The sequence below is a fragment of the Astatotilapia calliptera genome, chromosome 16 (assembly GCF_900246225.1).
Source record: "Astatotilapia calliptera chromosome 16, fAstCal1.2, whole genome shotgun sequence".
NCBI lineage: Eukaryota > Metazoa > Chordata > Actinopteri > Cichliformes > Cichlidae > Astatotilapia > Astatotilapia calliptera.
In genome coordinates, this window is record NC_039317.1 from 9986492 (window position 1) to 10009574 (window position 23083).

General features: G+C 41.1%; 1 protein-coding gene across 4 annotated transcripts in view; it reads right to left on the reverse strand.

The window, feature by feature from the left end:
* dgkg (diacylglycerol kinase, gamma) overlaps nt 1-23083 on the reverse strand; it is a 161611-nt gene that overhangs the window by 13003 nt on the left and 125525 nt on the right. For all 4 annotated transcript variants that reach the window (XM_026145634.1, XM_026145635.1, XM_026145632.1 and 1 more), the window contains one exon: nt 15212-15413. In XM_026145634.1, the coding sequence (XP_026001419.1) occupies nt 15212-15413 (202 nt within the window). The remainder of the gene's footprint in view (nt 1-15211; nt 15414-23083) is intronic.

Genomic DNA, 23083 nt, shown 5'->3' on the forward strand with positions numbered 1-23083 from the left:
GGTGATGGCTAACTGTTTTTATTGATGCTAGAGTGCATAGAATAGAAGTTCTGCAGAGTTAGCTAGTACACTAATACAGCTGGAACATCTATGGTGACAAATACAGATTTAGATGCAGAAAAAGAACGAGTAGTAGACACATATAAGCCACGTCAGCTGTCACCACCACACATCTCTCTTTAAACAATACCAATAAATACATGACAAAGTCTCAAATTATCATCTCGAAGTTGTAGCAGAGCAGGCAGGGGTTTATTTCTTTAGCCGCCCAAAGCAGAAAAACTGTATTTGAAGGAAAAATCTGTTCACCTGATACGTTTTGTGTGTTTGCCCTTTACAAACCTTTATGGAAGCTAAGCGGTACTTGGCTACTGAATGTTCCAAGCTGTAAAAAAGTGAGAGATTATCATTGCAATCAACCCTCTTAACATCTCTGAATGTACTTACTTCCTAATAAATACATTGTTAAATTCTAGATATTTCTTAAATATGTCTATAAAATGTCTACAGTTAATGGCAATATTAACTTCTACTACAATCTGCACTGTGTGAAATTGAGTTGTCCTTCTCACTGCTTCATTGCAAATGCAATTATATGATGTTACACAATGTTAAATATAGAAACAGTTGGAAAAATGGACTCCCCTCATGTCTCACAGTGGTTTGGTCTTCAGCCTGTCATTCTTTACTAAGCTCACCTTTTGCAAGCATGTAAAGGTTTTGGTATAACACGTTGGACATATAATACATTCTTCTTTATTCTACCACTTACAAAAAAAATTATTTACAGTTCAAATCCAGTACAAATTTATCTGTCTCACTACAGAACGCTTAATTCCCAGAAAACATTCTCAGGACAAAATCCCAGTACTCTAAATGACAGCTGTGGCCCCGACCACATGTTCGTGATCCTACATCATCCTGTGACTACATGCTGCTACACAGGCCCAGACACATGCTCGCTGCATACATCGCTCTGCTTCTGCAAAGCTTTCCTGGAAATAATTATAATAGGATTCGACATCCATCGAGAAAAAAATGGCACAGTTGGAGACTAGGGGATCAAGAAGCAGGGGCTGGTGAAACAGTGGCCGCACAGCAGATGGGAATTAACTAGAAGTCTGGATGTAAACATGAACATATTGTAGTGTATATTTGGTTTGTGAGGAAAGTTGCAGCCTAGATGTCTCCTGCTAGATTTGAAGAGCTAGAAATTGTCAATGTGACGTGTCCTATTTTTAAAACAGCACTATTTATACATCTCTTTCCTGTTCTAGTATTAAAAATAAAATCCGCTCGCTCGTATGCCCACCTCTACACCTCTACTTCCTCCAAATACCAAAAATGGGCATGCCGTCCTGCCAGTGTCCCAGTGTGAGAGCCTGATGGCAAAATAGCCCACTGTGCTGGTTCTCACCTCACTGATGATTCCCGCCTCATCAGATCTCTATGCGCTTTTGACTCTCAGGCAACCAGCACTGTTACTTTCTCAGTGAGGTAGAGCTAAGAATAGACTAGAACAGCCTCTTACATAACACAGCTACAGTGCATTCTGGGATGGGATGGCATTGCTTTGCCAAGAAACGGGCAGTGAGAATTGTTGCTGCTGTGCTGCACTATTTTCTCTGCTGTGCAGTCAGTACGAAGCCACAGAAAAGTCATTTTAAACAACGACGCATGTGAAATGCTGATTCTGGGGAATTTTTGAGAAAACCTTATTTTTTCTCTAATGACATGAAAACATCTAAACTGAAAAGATGAGAAAAAAGGAGAAAAAAAGGACAACTATCACACATATTACCCGCTTCATATTTGTATTCTTGGAATCTATTAGAGGAGCTTTGCAAAATATATCTTATATTGGGACTTGATGCAGTCCTACAGTTTACTCTCTCTTTGAAAATAGCTGGTTTAGTTCCCTTCCTCCTAACTTTACGATAGCTCTCTTCTGATTTGCTGCTCTCAATAGCAGAAAGGTCTAAACAGCAAGAGGTTGGGGCCTTAGACAGGGCGAGCTATCGCACAGACATACAAGTCCAGAGGAAAGATCTGTCTGATGTGGAGGATTTAGCATTTGGCACTTTTGGCTCACAGGTACAGGTGCCCAGTATAAATTTGCACATGTTTATCAGCATCCACTATTGTAACTCTGTATAAATATATGGAAATGAATATAAAATATCCTGTAATTGAAGCCTAAATTACATTTTAAGTAGAAAGACTGACATGAAAACTAAAATAAATCTAGCTGTAGTCCACATTTTACAAATAAATGTCACTTTGAGCATTTCTGCAAGGATCAGGTCAGGATATGTTCTACAGTTGTCTTTTCTCACATGTAGTAGCAAACAACCAAATTTGGTTACATTCTCACTAGCGAGTGTGGGGATCCTGGCATTGTAAAGAGCGGCTAATGATGCATGAGCAAAGAAAACTTCATACGCTTGTGTGAATTTGGATGCAGCTTTATTGTGATTTGCTTGATTGGGGAGAATTTTTGAGGGAATTTTTTAGTCCCTGCAATTGGCCTGGTGATAAGGACAAGTGGACTTATTGTTCTTCAGAAAGTGTTTTTAACCATGTAGCCTGAAGCTGTTCAGCTGTAGAGCTGTTACTGAAAGAATCTGGGATGTTTTCCAGGTAGGGGTTTGAAAAAATAGCCAAGAGGTTGAGCCATTTAAAAGCGAAAAAAACCGAATTGCCCAAGTATCTTGATTTTTCCAGGAGATTACTGTTTCAAAAGGGCTGCTATTACACTGAACCAGACTTTTACATAATCACAACATTGGATATTTGAATGAGGAGAGTACTGCTGGAAGCTAGAGTTATATTGGCAGTGTCTTTCAGAGTCAATCAGGCCTTAAAATGTTTAAAAAACCCACAAAAACTCCACAAGCGTCTGATGGCTGAGGTCTCTTTTGATACCACGAGTCCACAGCATCTACCAGCATCTTTTCAGCAATCACTTTGGGGGACCAAAAGAAAACTGAGACAATCCTCCTTTGTTATTGTTTTCTTGGTAAAGCAGAGAGGAAAACAGAGCAGTGTGAGATTGCATAACTCCATCAAGAAGTCAAATTCCCTCCACGCACGAGTCGAACCTGATATCTCAACTAGTTTGTGATATGTTCTTAAAAATGTCAAGATGGTGTTTCCCAATCTGTTTATTTTAGCTTGAAACTATTCAAAATACATCCAAAACATCAATGCCGAACCTTACTGGTGGTAAAACCTCACACACAATCATTTCTGAATGGTTTTGCTGACTTTAAGAAGCTCGTCTGAGTAATGAGCTATTTATACCAAGAGATTATTTACAGTTTCCTTTCTGAAATAGCTGCAGCTTTCGTTTTGCATCAGCTAGAGGTGTGGGACTATAATTATAAGCAAACATATTTGTGTATCCTTCCTCCACCCACTTTCTCTCCTTCTCTCCTTCCTTCAACTGCCGGCCTGTTATTGTCTGAGGGTGGTCGGAGTTATGGCAGATGGTCAAGAGGAACTGCGGCTCACCTCGCCAGACCCAGCAGAGGTAAAGGTACAGGGGAGAGCACTTGGCCGTTTGACAAAGAACACTATGTTACTATGATCCAGTACAAAAATACATACACGCAGCCTGCTACTGAATCCTTGCCTGGACGTGTCAGGACCCAGATGGTAAAATTTCATATTTCGGTCCCAGCATTGTCCAGATACAAACAGCCATGAGAATTTTTCCAGACGGGAGAAAAACAAGCGTGGGAAAGAACACTTTATATTCCTCTTCAATTTTAATAAGCTTATAGAAATGTGTCATGTTTTCCATTCCCAGGAGAACGACAGTGATCGCCTCTTGTACAAGTTGTCATTCATTAACTTTGAGTAAATGTATCACTGAAAGGTCATCCGCTCTCCACCATACACTGAGCAGCTCTCCAACTTCATACAGGAACTATTTCCAGCCACACAGACTGGTGGGGGTGATCAGAGTAATTATACTCTGCTGTTTCTGTTATGTGAGAACACAACAGTATGCAGTGTGGATGCAATTCTCCTAAAAATAGAGTCCTTTGTGGTGTGTCACAGCTGGACTCCTGTTGCGCAGAGTGGGCGGGAGATGTGGCGGTGGAATTGTGGGTCTTGGGAAGCAGGGAAAGAAGAACGAAGAGGTAAGGGGAGGGAGAGAACTCCGATGTGAAGGGTGGATGAGGAGAGGCACAGTGTCGGACAAATGGGGAAAGAAAACAAACGAGTCATGAATGGAGGCCAGCATATACCTGAACTAGCAGCTTTCAGCAGTGACTACATCCTGTCATTGTCAAGCTAATTGTGTGTGTCACTGAATAAGGATTTATATTACATGACTCATACGACGGAGTAGTTTCCAACACTACTACAGCCACAAGCCACATTTTCTGTGACGTGGGGTTTAATCTTGAGCAAACAGTCTATAGTTTTAAGGTAAATAGAGAATGCCAACAGCTACTTTAGCCCCTGTAGCGACTAGGAACACAGACTTTGATTATTTTAATCAATAAGCTGACGGCAGTTTAAGACTACTTTATTAAACCGTTCTCAGTCTCAAGCTCTCAAATGCTGCTCTTTCGTGAGAAGCTGTTGTGGGTGCTGTAGCTTTGATGCACCTGCTATGGCAATACTAGATCAACAAAAGCAAATAGTTGAATTTGAAACACTGACAGAGGTGCAGACATTACAACACTGGCAACTGTTGGAAGTTTACTTTTATGTTGTTAAACCCACTGTTAATTTCCCTTTCACTTTCTGTTCTGCTAGTTGTAGGCACGGAAATTTCTTTGGTTCAGGGTTAGAGTTATGCTCATAACATAAACTCTGCACCGATATAAAGGTATAACTTCTACATGTACTCTTGAAAAAATGTACCATTAGAAGACTGGAATGAAGACAAGCACTGCTTAGATTACTTATTTACTTGTGTCACCTTATAAAGAATGAGATGGTTCTCTCAGTTTCACCTGACATGCATAGATGTGAAGTTGTGTTTTCATCTGAGTTGAAGGGTGTGTACATTGGTGGTCATGTGGTCACGCTCTTTCACAGGTAGCATGGGGAGCAGCATTTTTTAATTGTGTTTTTGGTACTGAAATTTTGTAATCCATCAGAGCCAAATACTTCAAAGTCCACTAAATACTCCACTTCAAACACTTTTTTTTCCTATTCATGGCTCTTATTTATAGTCAATTTCGTTAATTTGATCATCTCAGACACACAGAGAAATCTGCCTGCATGTGCCAGTCAGTCAGGAAAAAGGCACAGAAATATGCATTATCAGAATACATGTAAATGTGCCACAGGTGGAATGCTGCTAAACATACTCAAACCTGTGATTTCATTTTGGATTGTGGCATCAATTATACATGTTGGTCACTGATGAATCATCGCTCATGTGCGATCTGTGCGACGCTACAGAAAAGATGAAATCTGGAACTGACAGAAACAAAATAAAAACAGTCGGTCTGTTCAACTGACTGGCTTAAAAAACACAAAAGACTAGAACCATTTGAGGGTCACAGCACAGTGTTTACATCTGCACTCCAGTTGGCCCCATGTGATGCAAGAAAAAGTTTTAAAAACGTCGGGCGATCCAATATCATGTGTGCATTTCACACGGACTTCGTGCCACCAAACAGTCATTAAGGTTTGCTCCTGTACTTTCCGACTTTCCTGCACGTCACATCTTTCTGTTCCTTATTTCCCGTCTGCCTGTATTATTCCGCTCTACTATAATAAAAGGATTTTTTATCTTTTTACTGGATGTCACGAGTGTCACAGTTACACTATTAGTTGATCACACAGTATGTATTTGGCTGTTCCACTGTTCTCTAAACAGAGCAAATTAATCAGTAAAATAAAGTATTTTAGTTGTTTGTTTGTTTGTTTTTTCATCAAGCATCCGTCCACCTTCCAGCAAGCAAACAAGCCGATATTCTCCAAGGACTGTTTTATCTAACTGGATTTACTAGTAATGGTAAAATAATTGTATTAACGTGCTGCTACTGATTAATGTTGCCCATTACCCAGCACATTCAGTGTTCATAGTTTCAGTTCCTTTCACGAGAAGCTTGCGTGTCACATGCACATTGTGTTTATGCATCCTTTCCAGTGCAATTGGCAGCAGGAAGCTAAGGAAACTTGATCCAGGAGCATAAAGGAAATAAACAGGGGAGGGGGAAGATGGTGCGGAGATAAAAGTGGAGGAGGAGCGTGGTGATGTCCTTCCTACATGAATCCTGTTTCTGTCAGCAGCTCCAGCCCTCACTGTCTTCTCTCACTCAGCTGAATTTATCTCTCCACCTCACAGAAAACTTGAATGCTTTATGTCCTCTTTAAATCAGTGAAGTTTACACATTCATGTCAGAACAGCAGCCAGACGAGGTAAGGACAGAAGGAGGCACGTTACAAGATTACCGCTGTAATCCCCTAATTACACTTGGTCCTTATTTTATTTGGGTTAGTCGTGTTGCACGAGGGTGGTGCTACAGTTCTTCCAAAAGTGTAAACTAACTCAACCTGATTTTGTCAATGGGTACCTCACCTGGGGCTGAATTTTTGAGGTGTATCTGAGTGTGAAGTGCTTTATTAGACAGTAAGAGCAGAGAGGTTGTCAGAAGCAAAGGGAGAAAGAGGCTGGCACTGGCATGCAATAAAGGTCTCAGCTGGATGTGAGGTAGGGGCCGCATGCCTCACAGTCGATGCCTTAACCATAAACACATTTTTAACAGTTCTCAGAGCTGCAGGAAAAGTCACTACAGAAGTGTGAAATCTGTGCTGGGCAGTCAGAAACAAAAAGCCATATTCTAATCTATCTCAAGCAAAATGTTTGCTTCTTAAGGCTTCATCATTCCCGTTCATGAGCTAAAAGGAGAAGGCTATCACAGACATAAGCTAGTTACAACTTATGTCTGTTTCGAACAAGTGGTACAAGAACTGGAGAAATATCGATCACGCACTCCAAGAGTTACATTTTTGCAAACAGAATAATGTTTTCATTTTAATCATTAATAGCAGAACTGTTCAGTATTAACAGAGTATGTCCCCTTTAGGTAATGCTTAAAGAGGACCTACTCTTCCTGCATTTTTCCTCTTGCACTCTGCAAGGGCTTTGAATGATTCATGGTTCAGGTTGTCATCTCTTATACTGGGCCTCCGTGCAGGTATTCAGTTCATCCACCCTGTGAATGCCTTTTCCCTCCATTTACACTTACAACATTTAAACAGTAGATGGATTAGCAGAAATGACTTTCTTAGTGTTTAGTGTTTTGGCTTGTGGGGATGACTTATACACACACTAAATATGTTTTTTTGTTATTTTGTTTTTTGTTATAATATCTTGTTATTCTTGAAAGCAGTGTTTTTGTGGCCAAATTTACAGGTTTAAATACAACACTATGGAGTTAGCAGGAGGCTAGTCTGCCACATGTGTGGTGAATATTCACAGAGATGTGAGAGCAGAAAAAGTGTCTTGAACAGCAACTTGTAACCTGATCTGTTGGCTCGCAGAGAATATTAAAACACTGACCGTGTATAATATGAACAAGGACATCCACCGTTGTAACATAATATATATGACAGAGAATAAAGAAAAGTATGGGTCCCCTTTCAATTAAACAACTCAAGTGACTATTATTTATTATTGTTGTATTATTTAGTATGAAATCATAGAACGTAGACCAGAGTAGCAAAGGTGGTGAATCACAGGACTGAAGTTTCATCACTGGGGTTACAAGCACCCACCCTCTCTCTGGGTGACCCTGGCTGATTGCATTATCTACAGCAAATTGATTTAAAAGCTTTAGTTTATTGTGCCTCAGAAGGCAACTGCCATAAACAGTTAATAGTATGATAAACAAGCAGCATAGACAGCGACAGAGGTCACACACACACACACACACACACACACACACACACACACACACACACACACACACACACACACACACACACACACACACACACACACACACACACACACACAGAGAAAGAGAAAATGCAGAGCCAGCACACAGTTTCTCTCTGGAGCTCAAGCACTCCTGTTTCTAAACCGCATTAGCAGGAGAGTGTAATTCAATAAAGGTTAAATCCCCAGAGACTGCTCTGGAGAACAGAGATTCCATCAGAAAGGTGCCAGCATGCACAATGTGAATGAAGTCACAAAGAAATAAACATATTCTGCTATAAACTACAATGGTGGGTGAAGCTAGTTAAAGGTACACACTTTTTTTCCACTGAACACCTGGAATAGAAACACATGGACGTATGTGCATGTTTATCTAACCTAAATAAAAGCACAATCCATGTCCATGTTTGTACATTGCAATGCAGTCAAAAAGAACCCTAAAAGGTTATGTTATTTATGATCTTGATGAACATGACAGATTTACATATTGTTAACTCTTCTCTGTCAGAGAAGTGCTGACTCAGCTCTTATTACATTTTTAGCTTTTTTATTTTGGTTAAACTGGATCATCCAGTCTACAACAACAGAGAATGGCACCAAAATCCCATGTTGGAAAGGATTAAAGTTAGCAATCACTGATTCTTCTATTATTAATCCTTTATAAATAGTAATCCTGATTTCACATCATACATCGCTTCTCACTCCAGCAACAACTAAAAGGAGCAGGCTTTGTTTCTGGTCAGTCTGTGTAATGAGATAAGGAAAATCACTTCAAGCGAGGACAGCTACCTCTTTGGTAAGAGGCCGGTGTTGTGGATTTGGGTCAGGAGTTCAAACCCTGGGTGAAGATTAACAACATAAGCTGAGTGCTCTTGCATTTACAGCGGTCTAAATAGTTATAGAGAGTAAAAGTCTAATATTTGGACATGTGGACTGAGCAGTGCCCTGCAGCCCCAATGTTTGGGCTAAAGACTGCAAACTCAGCAAACAATCTTACCATCTTACACCGTACTGGACTAAAATGCAGACGAGAGTGAAGACTGCAATAACAAACTCTGAATGCATAAAAGTGACTATTCATCATTTCTTCCTCCTTCAGTTTCTAGCTTTTCTCCTGTATTTTTGAACTCTCTGCTTCAGTGTAGCACTGAGATCTCCATGGAAACAAGGTTTAGTTCAGTCAGCAGAGATGTGCAGACTTATGTGAAAGAAACGAAAGTGGGATGGATGCAGAAAACCTTGGTGAAAGCACAGAGTGGGTTATTTTCTATTGTTTGTGGCCACTGAGGGGAGGCTCTGACTGCAGTCTTCGTGCAGACTGACCACATGCAAAGTTATACTGAAAGAACAGAACAGTAAAAAGAAACCAATCTCACACAGATTGTCACATTTAAAGCGTAACTTTATGTACTGGCCATTAAGCTTGAGGCACTTTTTCCCCTACCCGAACATTATCATCAAATTCAGTCAGTAACAGCTCCACAGCTGTGAGTGGGTGTACACATCCCTAATGACATGATGTGAATATTAATGTGGTCTGAACATTATGAGTGAAACACTTGTTGGGTGTTATGCAGTCTGTGATTGCCTATTAAGGAAAAAATAGTGAATATTATGTTGGGTAGTTGCTTAGTAGCTACTGTACACAGTTCACTTTACATGAGGGAACATAAATGGTGAGTTACGGTTAGGTAATCATGAAGTCACGAGGGGTTATTGAGTAACTTCTCTGTGTGAGGAGTTGCTACATGATGATGCATAAAAAAGTGTAACTAATTATGAATGCCTCAGTAATGAAGGACCAGAGTTAACCAGAAATACTTATGAACAACTTGGGATGTTTCATGGATTTAATAATTACATTTTCAAACTAACAATAATGCCAGTATCACTGGAACAGTATTTCCCAGTCAGTTCTCTATAACTAATCATTATCTGCTCGGGTTAAGATGTATTTAGGAATTATATTTACAACTAAATTTGATTATTCTAACTCCAAATTATAATGCAAGATATTTAAGGCCACTTTAGATACTAAGTGCCCCAAGAGTATTTTAAAAAATACTCCACTAATATTAAGATTGTAACGCTGCTGCTGTATTTTAGTGACTCTACTGTGAATCTGAAAAATAAAACTCATTCAGATGTGAATTAGTCTTTTATTGTGGTACAAGGTTTCATTACAACACTTGTGTTTTCTTTCAGCAGCATTTGCAGGAGCTTTTAGTTCCCAGTAAGGATCACACCGTCACATTTCATAAGCTGGTTTGCATTAAACAAATGCATAAAGATGTTACTGGTCTTAGCCATTGTCACGGTCCTGGGTCGGGTCGACCCAGTATTTTGAGTTTCTTATGTTTTGGTTTATTTTGCATTATGGATTAGTTATTCTCTGGTGATACTGTTTTGATTACAATTATATTCTGATTCTTTAGTTATCTGATGATGATGTTGATGATGATTATTTCTGGTTTAGGTTTTGTTATCTTGCCCTTATGTTTGGTTTAGGTTGCCTGTGCTTAGTCTTCTCTGCCCGTATGTCCCTCTGTTTGTCCATGACGTCATTATGCCTGTTTACGAGTCTGTCTCTGTCTGGCGTGTGCTTCCTGTTTTATTTTGTAGGTCTGTGCCCTTTGTCAGTGCGTTCAGCTTTGTGCTCTCCCTGTCTCGTCAGTGTAATCTACGTCAGCCGTGTCTCCCAGCTGTTTCCTCTTTGCTCCGTTCACCTCTTGTATTTAGTGTCTGTGTCTTCCCCTACTCGGTGTCGCATCGTTAACGTCTGTTTACCCTCACTTCCTCCGTTTGCCAGCCAGCCTTCCTGCCTACTCATTCCGTTCTTCCAGTTTAGTTAGTGTTTTTCTGTTCTGCTTCTTACCAGCAATAAAGCTGTGTGTTTTGAATTACTTCCGCCTCAGTGAGTCCTGCATTTTGGGTCCTCTCTCCCTGCCTGCCCACACTCAGACATGACAGCCATATTGCAGCAGCCCTGGAGCCACTGGCAGTTAGAAGTGTAATGCTGGTAGTCAGTCACCGTCACACATTTCAAAAGCTGCCATGTCGTTACAGTCAAGATAACTGTCACATCTAATGTGTGTAACATAGCAACAGCCCTAAAACATGTAATTACAACAGTCAAATCCATTGTAACAAAAACTTACCCATCTTTTTAACCTCCCCAAACTGGGCACTTGCAAAGATGATACTGTATATAGTTCTTACAAAGGGATCAACCTTCTGTAGATTTCAAAACCTTCTTTTTTTGTTCCAGGCCAAAAAAAGCTGGGTGTTAAAATTGACGTCTATAGGGCGTGTTCAGTTGGCTTCACTCTGTTAGCTGCAGAGGTTACTGCTTGTAAATCTTACACACTTATTTCATAACAATTTAAATAGAAATATATTTCAATAAATTATAGAACAGGTAAAGGTCCTCCAGACCCAAATAAGTTATTATGATGTTTTTAAATCTTCAAAGGCTTCGATGTGGTGCAGCAGAAAAAAAAAACCTCTTCTCAGGAAACACTCAATGCAAGCTGAAGTGTCATTATCCAGACGGTCTAATAGCCACAGCTTCAACTATGAAAGCATTACTGAATAAACTGTTCTTTCTTAGGAAGAAGATGATGTGTAGTTACATGGACAGCAGTGTCAAATAAAAGAAAGAAAAAAAACAAACACTATCCAAAATTCCAGCTCAGGTACTTTCATACATCCTTGTTTTGCTCTTAATATAACTGTAACTTGCTGATTTAACAAAACAAAACAAAAATAGTAAGAACTCTTAATTATATCCAAAAGTTGCAACTTAGTCAGATTAATATTACTGTTTGGTGTTTAGAGAAGATTACACTTTAAATCACTTGAAATGCCAACACACAGTTTTTTTTAAGCCACTAAAGGAGGGTAATCACACACACTGTTACGCCCACTCACATCCATTAAGGAGCTCAGTCGGTCACAGTCACAGTGAGGTTACAAAAGCTTCTGGTGAACACAATTACCCCAACCACACGCACACACACATGCACAGGAAGGCAAAATGAAGGCAATGTGGAAGAGTGCTTCTGTCATGGCTGTGTGAAGGCAGACAGGGATGGTGGACCCAAGAGCAGGACTCACGGAGGCAGACGTAAACTCAAAACACTCAGCTTTATTGCTGCATTGCATCGGAACAGAAAACTAACTGAACTGAGAATGCAAAACAAAGTGAACAGGCAGGCGAGCTAGCAAACGGAACACACAGTGTAAGATGAGGGACGACGCGATGACGAGCAGGGGAAGAGGTGAACAGGACTAAGGGGAAACAGCTGGGAGACGCGGCTGACACTGATTACACAGATGAGACAGAGGACCACACAAAACTGAAAACACTGACATAAGACACAGACCTTCAAAGTAAAGCAGGGAGCTCAACGCACACGCAGAGACACAGACTCGAAACTGACAGAACAGGAATAGAGGGAGTAACGAACCGAAAACTAACAAATGGCAAATCTTAACAAAAGACCAGAATAAACAAGAACATAAGATAATGTTAACAAACACAAAACACTGAGTCATTAGACTCAGGACCGTGACAGCTTCTATTTTAAACAATCACATTCTAGTTTTTCAATAGTCTACTATAAAACCAGCAGATAGTTTTATAATCTCTATGCTCACCTTTTGTCAGTTGCTTTATCATTTTGGACAAGCCAGAAGGAGAGGACATCATTTTCTCAATAAATCTAAAAACCAAGTAAATTGTGAGCCAGTGGTTTGATGTGTTGTTATTTTGATGACTAATCTACAGAGAACACTGTACTTGTTTTTATTCAGCTTCATTAATTAAGAAGAACTTTGTTCCTAAAATGAATCATTCAGATAGTGACCACTCACCACCTGGACGTATCAATGTCAGAAAACTTGTGTTAATTGCATCACTGTCTCAGATCCAACAGTCACCATCCAAAGCACCCAGAGGCTGAAAGGTAACATGGATCTGAGGACACAGTCTGAAAAAATGTGTCTGCATGTATCGTCTCTCTTATATAATTCTCTTTATTTATTTACTCAGCTTTCTCCTGTCTCCTCTCTGACGTATTGTTGGGGTCATTCTGAAGCAGTCATCTATAACAGATGTTTGATGGTTGTCACTGTCCTTAAATGCCAGCACTTCCTGACTCCAGGAGCCACTAAATAAATAGAATGAATCTATTTTACATTTACCGTCCTGAGAAATACTTTACAGCATCTTTATTTCCTGGCAACTACACAGTGCCTCCATCTGTCTGACTAGCCTAGTGACAGTATTGTTACAGTAGCATAGTTTGCAAAGCACATTGAGAGATTATGCGTCAGTATCTATACAGAACCTATACACAGCACATCTATTTCTAAGTATTTTCTGTCTTAATAAAGACAGAAAACATAAGGGGATGACGGTGAGCGATTGTGCTGATGCTATTTGGAGATTTTCAGTTAAACTAGCTGATTCATTATAGAAACTATTCAGTCCTTTCTCTCTACAGGCGAATGCATTAGTAAAGGTGCTACATAGATGATGTGCCTATAAAATAAAAAGCTTATGCCTGTAATAACGACAGATGGCTAGGAAGCTGTGCTTCAAGAACAATGAAAGGTTACACTCAATCCTTCTTATTAAAAGCAGAACATTCTTAAATTTTCTATTGAGAACCTGTTATATTTCCTCTTTGAAAAAAGGTTTTGGATCTAAAGTACTCGAGCTCTGAACAGACAGTGTGTTGTTGGGTGATACAGAGGTGTAAGAACCACACAAGCATTTAAGAAAGACCTTCTAAAGGCAAATCTCAAAATTTGGTAGCCATCTTGGAACGAATCTGGGCAAATATTTGGAGGTAACACATTTAATACCAATGTGCCAGCAGCACATAAAAACTGTATCTGATGAAAAGAGAAAAATGCTTTACAGTTTCATAAGTTTGCCCAAAACAGTTGTAAAAAGTATTTCCTACAAGTTATAATTCTACTATGTAAAGTTTTAAGACATTTTTCCTAAAAGGCTCAGTCCACTGTATGAAGCCTATGCTAACTCAAACTCTGATTCAGTAACCCAAGAAGACACTGTACTCTGGGGTTGAGCAGATGACCATATGCTACATGGTCACTATAGCAGCATGGGTTTGAGTCTGGCCCAAGGCCCTTTACAGTGTTTTTCTTCCTCTGTGCTCTGTCTCCTATTTGCTGCTGTCCAATGATGGTGAAAAGAACCTTAAAAAGCTGTGCTCTTATTTTGGTTGCTGTGTAGTTTAGTAGAAAGGAAAATAGTTCAGATCGGCTGATCTGTATGGCAGCCCACATCAACTATTGCCTTGGCTGATATTCTTCGTGTCAAAAAGGAAACTCATTATAGGTTGTGCTGCTCAAGCTGCTTTAACCTACAAGTCCTTCAAATCTGCAAGCCGCTTTGCAACCCAGCTCCAGCCCAGCTCCTCATTTCTTGCTGTTTGCGACTTAATCAGTGTCACACCTGTTGTCTTTGATGCCTGCTCTGATCTGCCTGCTGATTTCCTCTCTCCGGTTTCAAATATATCAATGTCACTGTCAAATAAATATACATATAAAATATATATATATAAATTATATTATATATAATTTATATAAATTATATATAATTAAGTCACACATGTGTTTTGGAGTGCTTTTCCCATTTAAGCCCCCACTTATCTTTAAATTTGCACACGGAAAATAAATCCAAAATTAAGTCCACAGCACCTCCACAACTGTGAGCCCAAAAGTAACAACTTTAAGATACTCAAGAGATCTTTTGAAGTACAGCAAATCGTGTCCTAATTAGTTAGTTAAAAACCCACTGACTCTTTTTTACTATTCATGTAAAAACAGTAAAAAACAAAAAAACCCATAAACAACAGCCTTAACTGTGAGTTGGTGGCATCATTGAATCTGTTTGAAAAACACTTAATGCAAACAAAATGTATACACCAGAATGGAAGCACAACAACTACTCCATCCACTTCACTCATAGTAGTGTCAGCCTTGGAGCAAATGGTTGTGGTGATGTTAGTGAGGGAATCTGAAGATGTTTTGCAGGTGAATCATACATAGTTGCACACATTTCAATCTCAGGGCCAGCTCGAAGAAGCTGGCTAAACATTTTGCCATAGCGTTTTTGTCCTTGTTCTTTGATGCTGCCTGCTTCTATGTTGAAGTTTCTGAAATCTGAATCTTTTAAATTATTTATCTTGAGCGTAGAAAGCATATCACCACTTGCTTTCAACAGCTTCTGGCTTCTTGCATCCTCCTTCACCTTTGACTCACCTTGCATGCAAAACTTGAGCTCTTTGGCATCTGTGACTGTGCTGGCCGGCATCCTGTCAGGAACCTTCTTGCTCATGCGGTTATAGTTCCTCCTCTTCTTGGTCTCGCCCCACAGGTTGGAGCCGCCATGCATACTGGGAATGTTGAGCACAGCGATGCCTTCTAAGGACGTGTTGCTGAGGTCTAAAATGATCCCATCACACTGAGGAGGCAACAAAGGACGTAATCGGTTTAAAAACAGATGAAAAGATTTCATGGCATGCTTATGACAGACACGTAAGGACACAAAAGTCTAACTATTCAGCTTTGTTCTTCTGTATTTCATTTAAGCTGTAGAATGACTAACACCAGGGTATTTATTAATATGCAATGCAGCCTTATCCCAACAGCCATCCATAATGCATGGAGTTCATCTGTGCAGAGATATAGTAATGATGCTACAACTGGAAATATGCATTTGAAATGTTTTCAGTGTGTTTTACTGTCAAAAGGCCTTCTCCATACCTTTTCAATGTGCACAGTAATTATCAGGACATAGTCAGGCCCCTCCATATCCTAAAGACCTTATAGTACCTTATTACCCCAACAGAGCACTTGGCTCCCAGACTGCAGGCTGATTCATGGTTCCTAGACTGCCTCAAAGTAGAATGAGAGGCGGAGCCTTCAGCTTCTGCTGAGTTCCCTCTCCTGTGGATCTAGTTCCAAGTTTGGATTCAGGAGACAGACAACATCTCTACTTTTAAGATCAGACTTAAAACATTCTTTTTTAAAAAGCTTATAGTAAGAGTTGGATCAGGCAACTGCTGTTTCCTTCAGGCAATATGCCTTCAGCTTATTCAGCTCTGGCTCTCTTTCACAGTATTCCACAGTTTCTTCCTTTTAAAAGGGAGGTTTTTCTTCCCACTGTCATCAAGTGCTTGGTCATAGGGACATGTCTGAATTTTGGGGTTTCTGTACTGTGATATTTGAGATGACTGTTATTGTGAATTGCTACTATACATATGTATACTGATATATATATATGTACTGAATAAATCAATAACGTGTTTTATTTGAAACTTGTTAACATGTTAAGCTGATCTACACTGAGTTAAAAGGTCACAGATGCTTTAAATTGCCAGCCTCAGCGTGTAAAAGAATAAGAGAGTGATAAATAGAGTGGGTTGTTATGACTACGAGATTTATTCTGTCCTGATTCATCACGTGGACAGCGGCCAAGTGTACTGTTGTGTGATGTAACAATAAAACACAATAAGTTGGCCTACTGTCTATACATATTGAGAGGAATTAACTGATAGAAAGCCATTCCATTTGGCACTCCTGAGCCTCACTCTAATTTATGTATCTAACATCATCTAGATTCAGCAAATAATTCACCCTATGTCAACAACACATTGCTGTGACTCAGCAAGCACGGCTGAGCAGTGCTGAGTCAAAGCAGCCACACATGTTGGACTTCACTGTGTGCCTAAGGCATGCAAAGACAACACAGACGTGCTATCACCTAGCGTGTGAGTGTAAAACTGTGGAGCACCTGGAACCTGATACAAGTGTACATACACACTGATGAGTGCAGAAACAACATAGCTGACTGCAAAACTCTTCACTCCTCTCATTATGAGTAACATTCACATCTTAAAAAGTTATAATCACCCTAAATGGCTTTACCAGTGAGTATGAGTGCATCTCTTTAAAGGTGACCTACTCTGTTCATCTCCAGCTCTATATTTTTATTCCTGGACTCTACTAAAGTAGCTATGCATGACTCACAGTTCAATTAACTATATTGATTGAAGTACTCCATTTAGTAATCATTTATGTATTTCTGTTGTAGGATACATAATATTCTACTACTTGTCTTTTACACTTTTGAATCAGTGGCAATGACATTGACCAAACAACCCAGCAAGTTTTATCCCAGTCTTTGGCTGTTTCCAAAATATGTCATCATAGACAGCTGTAGATCTGCAATTCAGTTCAATTCAATGTAATTTTATAGCGCCAAAATACAGCAACAGTTGCCTCAAAGTGCTTTATATTGTAAGGTAAAGATGCTACAATAATACAGGGAAAACAGAGAAAAACCAACTGTGAGCAAGCGTTTTGGTGACAGCAGGATGGAAAAACTCCCTTTTAACATGATGAAACTTCTGGCTTAACACTTTTCCGATTGAGGACCATGGCCACAGAGTTGGACATGCTGATTCTCGTTCCTGCTGCTTCACACTCAGCTATGAACTGTTCCAGTGTGAGCTGGAGGGCACCACCTAATGAAGCCATCAGAACCACATCATCTACATGAGCCAAGATTCTGAGACCGCTCAAGTGGAAGCCTTACATCATTAGGCAATGCCTAGAATTACTGTTGCTAGAAATTCTGAACAGAATCAGTGATAAAGGGCAGCATTGGTAGAGTCCAACACCCACCAGGAATAAGCCTGACTTATTGCTGCCTATACAGACCAAGCTTTTGCAATGGTTGTATAAGGATCGAATGGATTGTAGCAACGGACCATAGCGCGGCTGGACTGCTCCGCTATACAGCCGCTCCCGTCGCCGGCGGAGCTCCACTACCACCCAGGCATCACTTTCCAGCCTCGCCGGAGATACATCCATCGCGGGTCCCGCAGGATTTTCCATAACTCCAATGAAACTAAATCGTTCTGGTCTGCTGCTCGCTGCCCTCGCAGGAACCCTGATCGGGCTGTCAACCATCGATCTCTAGCCCACCTGCCCAGGGCGCCCACCGCGATTAGCAAAAAAGAAGATACTCCACTCAACTTCGGTCTTCTAAACATTCGTTCATTGACAAGTAAGGGACCTCTCATCCAAGACCTCCTATCTGACCGTAAGTTTGACTTTTTCTGCTTAACTGAAACCTGGCAACAACCTGATGACTTTTCTCAGCTAAACGAATCTGCTCCTCTGGGGTTTGTTTACTTTTCTAAACCCCGCTGCTCAGGTCGTGGGGGTGGTCTCGCGATCCTTTTTTGCCAGCACTTGAAAGTCCTGCCAGTTAAGGTTGATACCTTTAGTTCTCTAGAGGTCCTTGCATGTGAGCTGACTGGACCCATTCCCACCATCATAGCTACTGTATACCGCCCTCCCAAACCTAACCCTGTCTTCCTCAGTGACTTTGCTAATCTACTAACCCATCTTTCATCTCTCTCCCCAAATGTGATCTTGGTGGGAGATTTCAACATTCACATGGACAATAACGACCTTCTGCTCACCAGAGACTTTTCCTCCTGTCTCGAAGGCTCTGAATTTAAACAATTTATCGACTTTCCTACTCACTCTAAAGGACACACCCTGGACTTGGTCTGCTGTTCTGGTCTTACTCCCTCGAATCTTTCTGCTACTGAAATCCCCATAACTGACCACTTCCTCCTTTCATTTAATCTCACTCTCTGCTGCTCTTCTACCAAGCCAACCCGTCTCATCTCGTTCCGCAACATCAAGAACATTGATATGGACATTCTCACTACCAGTTTACGGACAATGTTCAGATTCCGGACTTCTATTCTACTCCTGATGATTTGTTGTTATATTATAATAATTGTCTACGCACTGTCTTTAATTCTCTGGCTCCTGTAAAAACCCACTCTGTTTCCTTCGCTCGCTCTGCTCCCTGGTTTACCTCTGACCTCCGAGCTCTGAAGGCCAAAGCTCGGCAGCTAGAGCGTAAATATAAGAAATCTGGTTTAACTATTGATTCAGAAATCTATAAATACCACCTACTTCAGTATAAAGACTCCATTAACAAGGCCAAACAAAGCTTCTACTCTGGTATTATCAGTTCTTATGAGAGTAATGCAAGGACTCTGTTTTCAGTTCTCAACAAACTAATTCAACCCCCCAATGCTTTACCACCGCACTTCTATTCCTCTGAAACCTGCAACTCCTTGATGCTGTTCTGGACTACAAAAATCAATAACATCCACCAGCAACTCAGATCAAATGCTGTGTCTACGCCCTCTCCAGAACCTTTTCTCCTTTTTGAGCCATTTTCCACTTTTCATCTTCCTGATTTATCTGATATTTCCGAGTTCATATGTAAATCAAAGCCTGCCACATGTCATCTTGACCCCATGCCCACGGGGCTTGTGAAATCCTGCCTCTCTTCTTTACTCCCACTCATTTCTGCTATCATTCACTCTTCTCTCACCACCGGTATCGTTCCTTCCTTATTGAAGACTGCTCTAGTCACTCCTATACTGAAAAAACCTTCTTTAGATCCTAACAACTTTAACAACCTCCGTCCGATTTCCAATCTACCCTTCATTTCTAAGATACTCGAAAAAGTGGTTGCAGCTCAACTTCATTTACACCTGTTTAATAATAACATCTACGAGAGATTTCAATCTGGTTTTCGCTCATGTCACAGTACAGAAACTGCTTTACTTAAAGTCACTAACGATCTTCTAATCGGAGCTGACTCTGGTCTTCTCACCATTCTCGTCCTTTTAGATCTCAGCTCAGCCTTTGACACCATTTCTCACTCTGTACTTCTAAGCAGACTTTCTTCTCTCAGCATCTCTGACACACCCCTCGCCTGGTTTCAATCATATCTCCTCGACCGTTCCCAGTTTATTCAACTAAGATCATTCCGCTCTTGTCTATTCCCTGTCACCTCTGGTGAACCCCAAGGCTCGGTTTTAGGCCCTCTTCTCTTTATAATATACATCCTCCCTCTAGGTACCATCTTCCGCAAATTTCAAATTCAAATTCAAATTTTATTTGTCACGTACACAGTCATACACAGTACGATATGTAGTGAAATGCTTGGACAACTGCTCGTGACCTAAAGAAAACAAAAAAGGAAAAGGCTATGAATAAGATAGGAAATAAATATGAAAAATTAAAAAGGGTAAATTTAACTAGGAAGGAATAAAATATAAATTAAGGTTAAAAATGAAATAACTGTACAACACAAATTAGAATGAAGGGTAAATTTAACTGGGAAAGAATGAGATAAAATATATAAATTAAAGTTGAAAATAAAATAACTGTATAACAAAATACACAATATAGAACTATATAAGAATGTATGAAGAAATATAAATAAATATATACACAATAACAGCAGCGTGATTTAAGTAATGAAGTGAAACAATGTCCAGAATGTCCAGTGTGTGTAAGAACCATATGTGTGGGTCAGTACTGTGTGGTGGTGTGATTGAGAGACCGTATCGCCTGCGGGAAGAAGCTCCTCCTCAGTCTCTCTGTGTTGGTCTTCAGAGAGCGGAATCGCTTTCCTGACCTCAACAGAGAGAACAGTCTGTTGTTGGGATGGCTGAGGTCCTTCACGATCTTCCTGGCCTTGGTCCAGCACCGCCTGCTGTAGATTGAGTGCAGGTCAGGGAGCTCGGAGCGGATGGTGCACTCAGCTGACCGCACAACCCTCTGTAGAGCTCGTCTGTCCTGCATGGTGCTGTTCCCGAACCAGGTTAAGATGTTTCCCGTCAGGATGCTCTCTATGGTGCAGGAGTAAAAGTTCCTGAGCACCTTGGAGGGCAGTTGGAAGTCTCTCAGGCGTCTGAGGTGGTAGAGACGCTGTCGGGCCTTTTTCACCACGGTGTTGATGTGACAGGACCATGACAGGTCCTGCGTGATGTGAACTCCGAGGTATTTGAAGCTGTCCACTCTCTCCACTGGGCACTCGTTGATGACGGGGGTCTGGTAGTTCCTCTCCTGCTTAGTGCTGAAGTCCACTATCAGCTCCTTTGTCTTACTGACGTTTAGAAGGAGGTTGTTCCTCTGATCTTCAGTTTCACTGTTTTGCTGATGACACCCAGTTATATCTCTCTTGCAACCCTGATTCCTCCCTCCCACCTTCTTCCCTTACAGAATGTCTATCCGAGTTAAAATCCTGGTTTACCTCTAATTTTCTAAAGCTCAATGAGGATAAAACTGAGATCCTCCTTATTGGCACCAAATCCAACCTTTTGAAGGCAAACCATTTCTCACTCACCATCGATAACTCCACAGTTTTCCCCTCTCCTCAGGTTAAGAGCCTTGGTGTCATCCTAGACAGTTCACTGTCCTATAAATCTCACATCAATAATCTCACCCGTTCTGCCTACTTCCATCTACGTAACATGAACAGATTGCTTCCTTCTCTTTCCACCCAGTCTACGTCCATTCTTGTCCACAGTCTTGTTACCTCCCGTATTGACTACTGCAATTCTCTTTTGCATGGTCTCCCCCAAAAATCCCCCCATAAGCTTCAACTGGTTCAGAACTCTGCTGATCGCATTATCACCAGAACCCCCTCCTACCAGCACATCACCCCTGTTCTTCAGGAACTTCCTTGGCTCCCTGTGAAATTCCAGATAATTTTCAAACTTCTTCTGCTCACCTTCAAGGCCATTCATAACCTCGCTCCTCCTTACCTTTCTGACCTGTTAACCACCACCTGTTCTGCCCGTTCACTTCGTTCTTCTTCTTCTACCCAGCTTACTGTACCTTCCTTCCGCCTCACCACCATGGGAAGCAGAGCTTTCAGCTGCTCTGCTCCCAGGCTGTGGAGTGGAACTCTCTGCCCCCAGAAATAAGAAACATTGGTTCTCTCCCCCAGTTTAAATCCCAACTCAAAACTCATCTGTTCAAATCTGCATATTCACTGTGAATCCACTGTTTGTTAATTTTATCTTGTGCTTTTATTTTATTGTTCTTATTCTGCCATTGTTGTACTAAGTGTTTTATCATATTGTAAAGTGTCCTTGGGTGACTTGAAAGGCGCTCATAAATAAAATTTATTATTATTATTATTATTACCTCCTACAGAGCAGCCCGCGGGACACGGTCAAATGCGTTCGTCAAGTTCACATAACGCTGGTTGGGTAAACTCCCATGCACCCTTTAGTATCTTTGAGAGGATGAAGAGCTGGTCCAGGGTTCTACGACCGGGACGATAACCGCATTGTTCCTCTTGTATCTGAGGTTTGATTAACGAACAGCATCCTGACATAGACATTCCCGGGGAGGCTGAGGAGCGTGATGCCCCTATAGTTTGAGCACATCCTCCGGTACCCCTTCTAAAAGATGGGAACCACCACCTCAGTCTGCCAATCCAGAGGTACCATCCATGATCTCCAATCAAAATTATAGAGACTTGTCAACCAAGAAACCCTGCAACATCCAGAGCCTTCAGGAACTCAGGGTGAACTTCATCTACCCCAGGGGCCCTACCACCAAGTTTTAACTACTTCAGTGACCTCGCCAAAGGTGATCGGCGAGTTGTCCCCCTCATCCCCAGACTCTGCATCCTCTATGGAAGATGTACTACTGGGATTAAGAAAGTCCTCGAAGTTTTCCTTCCATCGCCTGACATCTTCAGTCAAAGTGAGCAGCGCTCCACCCACACTATACACAGTTCAGGTAGAGCACCGCTTTCCCCTCCTGAGTTCTAACAGTTTTCCAGAATCTCTTCAAGGGAGTCCGAAAGTCTTTTTCCATGGCCTCCCCGAATTCCTCCCACACCTGTGCTTTTGCTTCAGCCACTGTCTGAGCCATTTTTCACTTTGTGGACGGGTGGCTCTGCCAGTTGTCCCCAGCGCACTTTCACTATACATTTACGTGCCCCAGGTTAATCCAGCATCCTCCTCTGCCACCTCATCCAATTTACCATCAGTTGGTCATCAGTTGAAAGCTCAGCACCTCTATTCACATGTGTGTCTAGAACAGTAGTTCCCAAACTACCGTACGCGTACCCTCGGGGGTACGCAAGTGGCTGTAGGGGGTACGCGTGGGTTGGGGTTGGAGTGGGGATCAAAAGTTTTAAAAGCCGAAATTTGCGCTAATGCAGTTTTTTTTGCCTGTCAAATACATGACTATATACCACCCTCTGGTGTTCAGCAAAAAAATAGC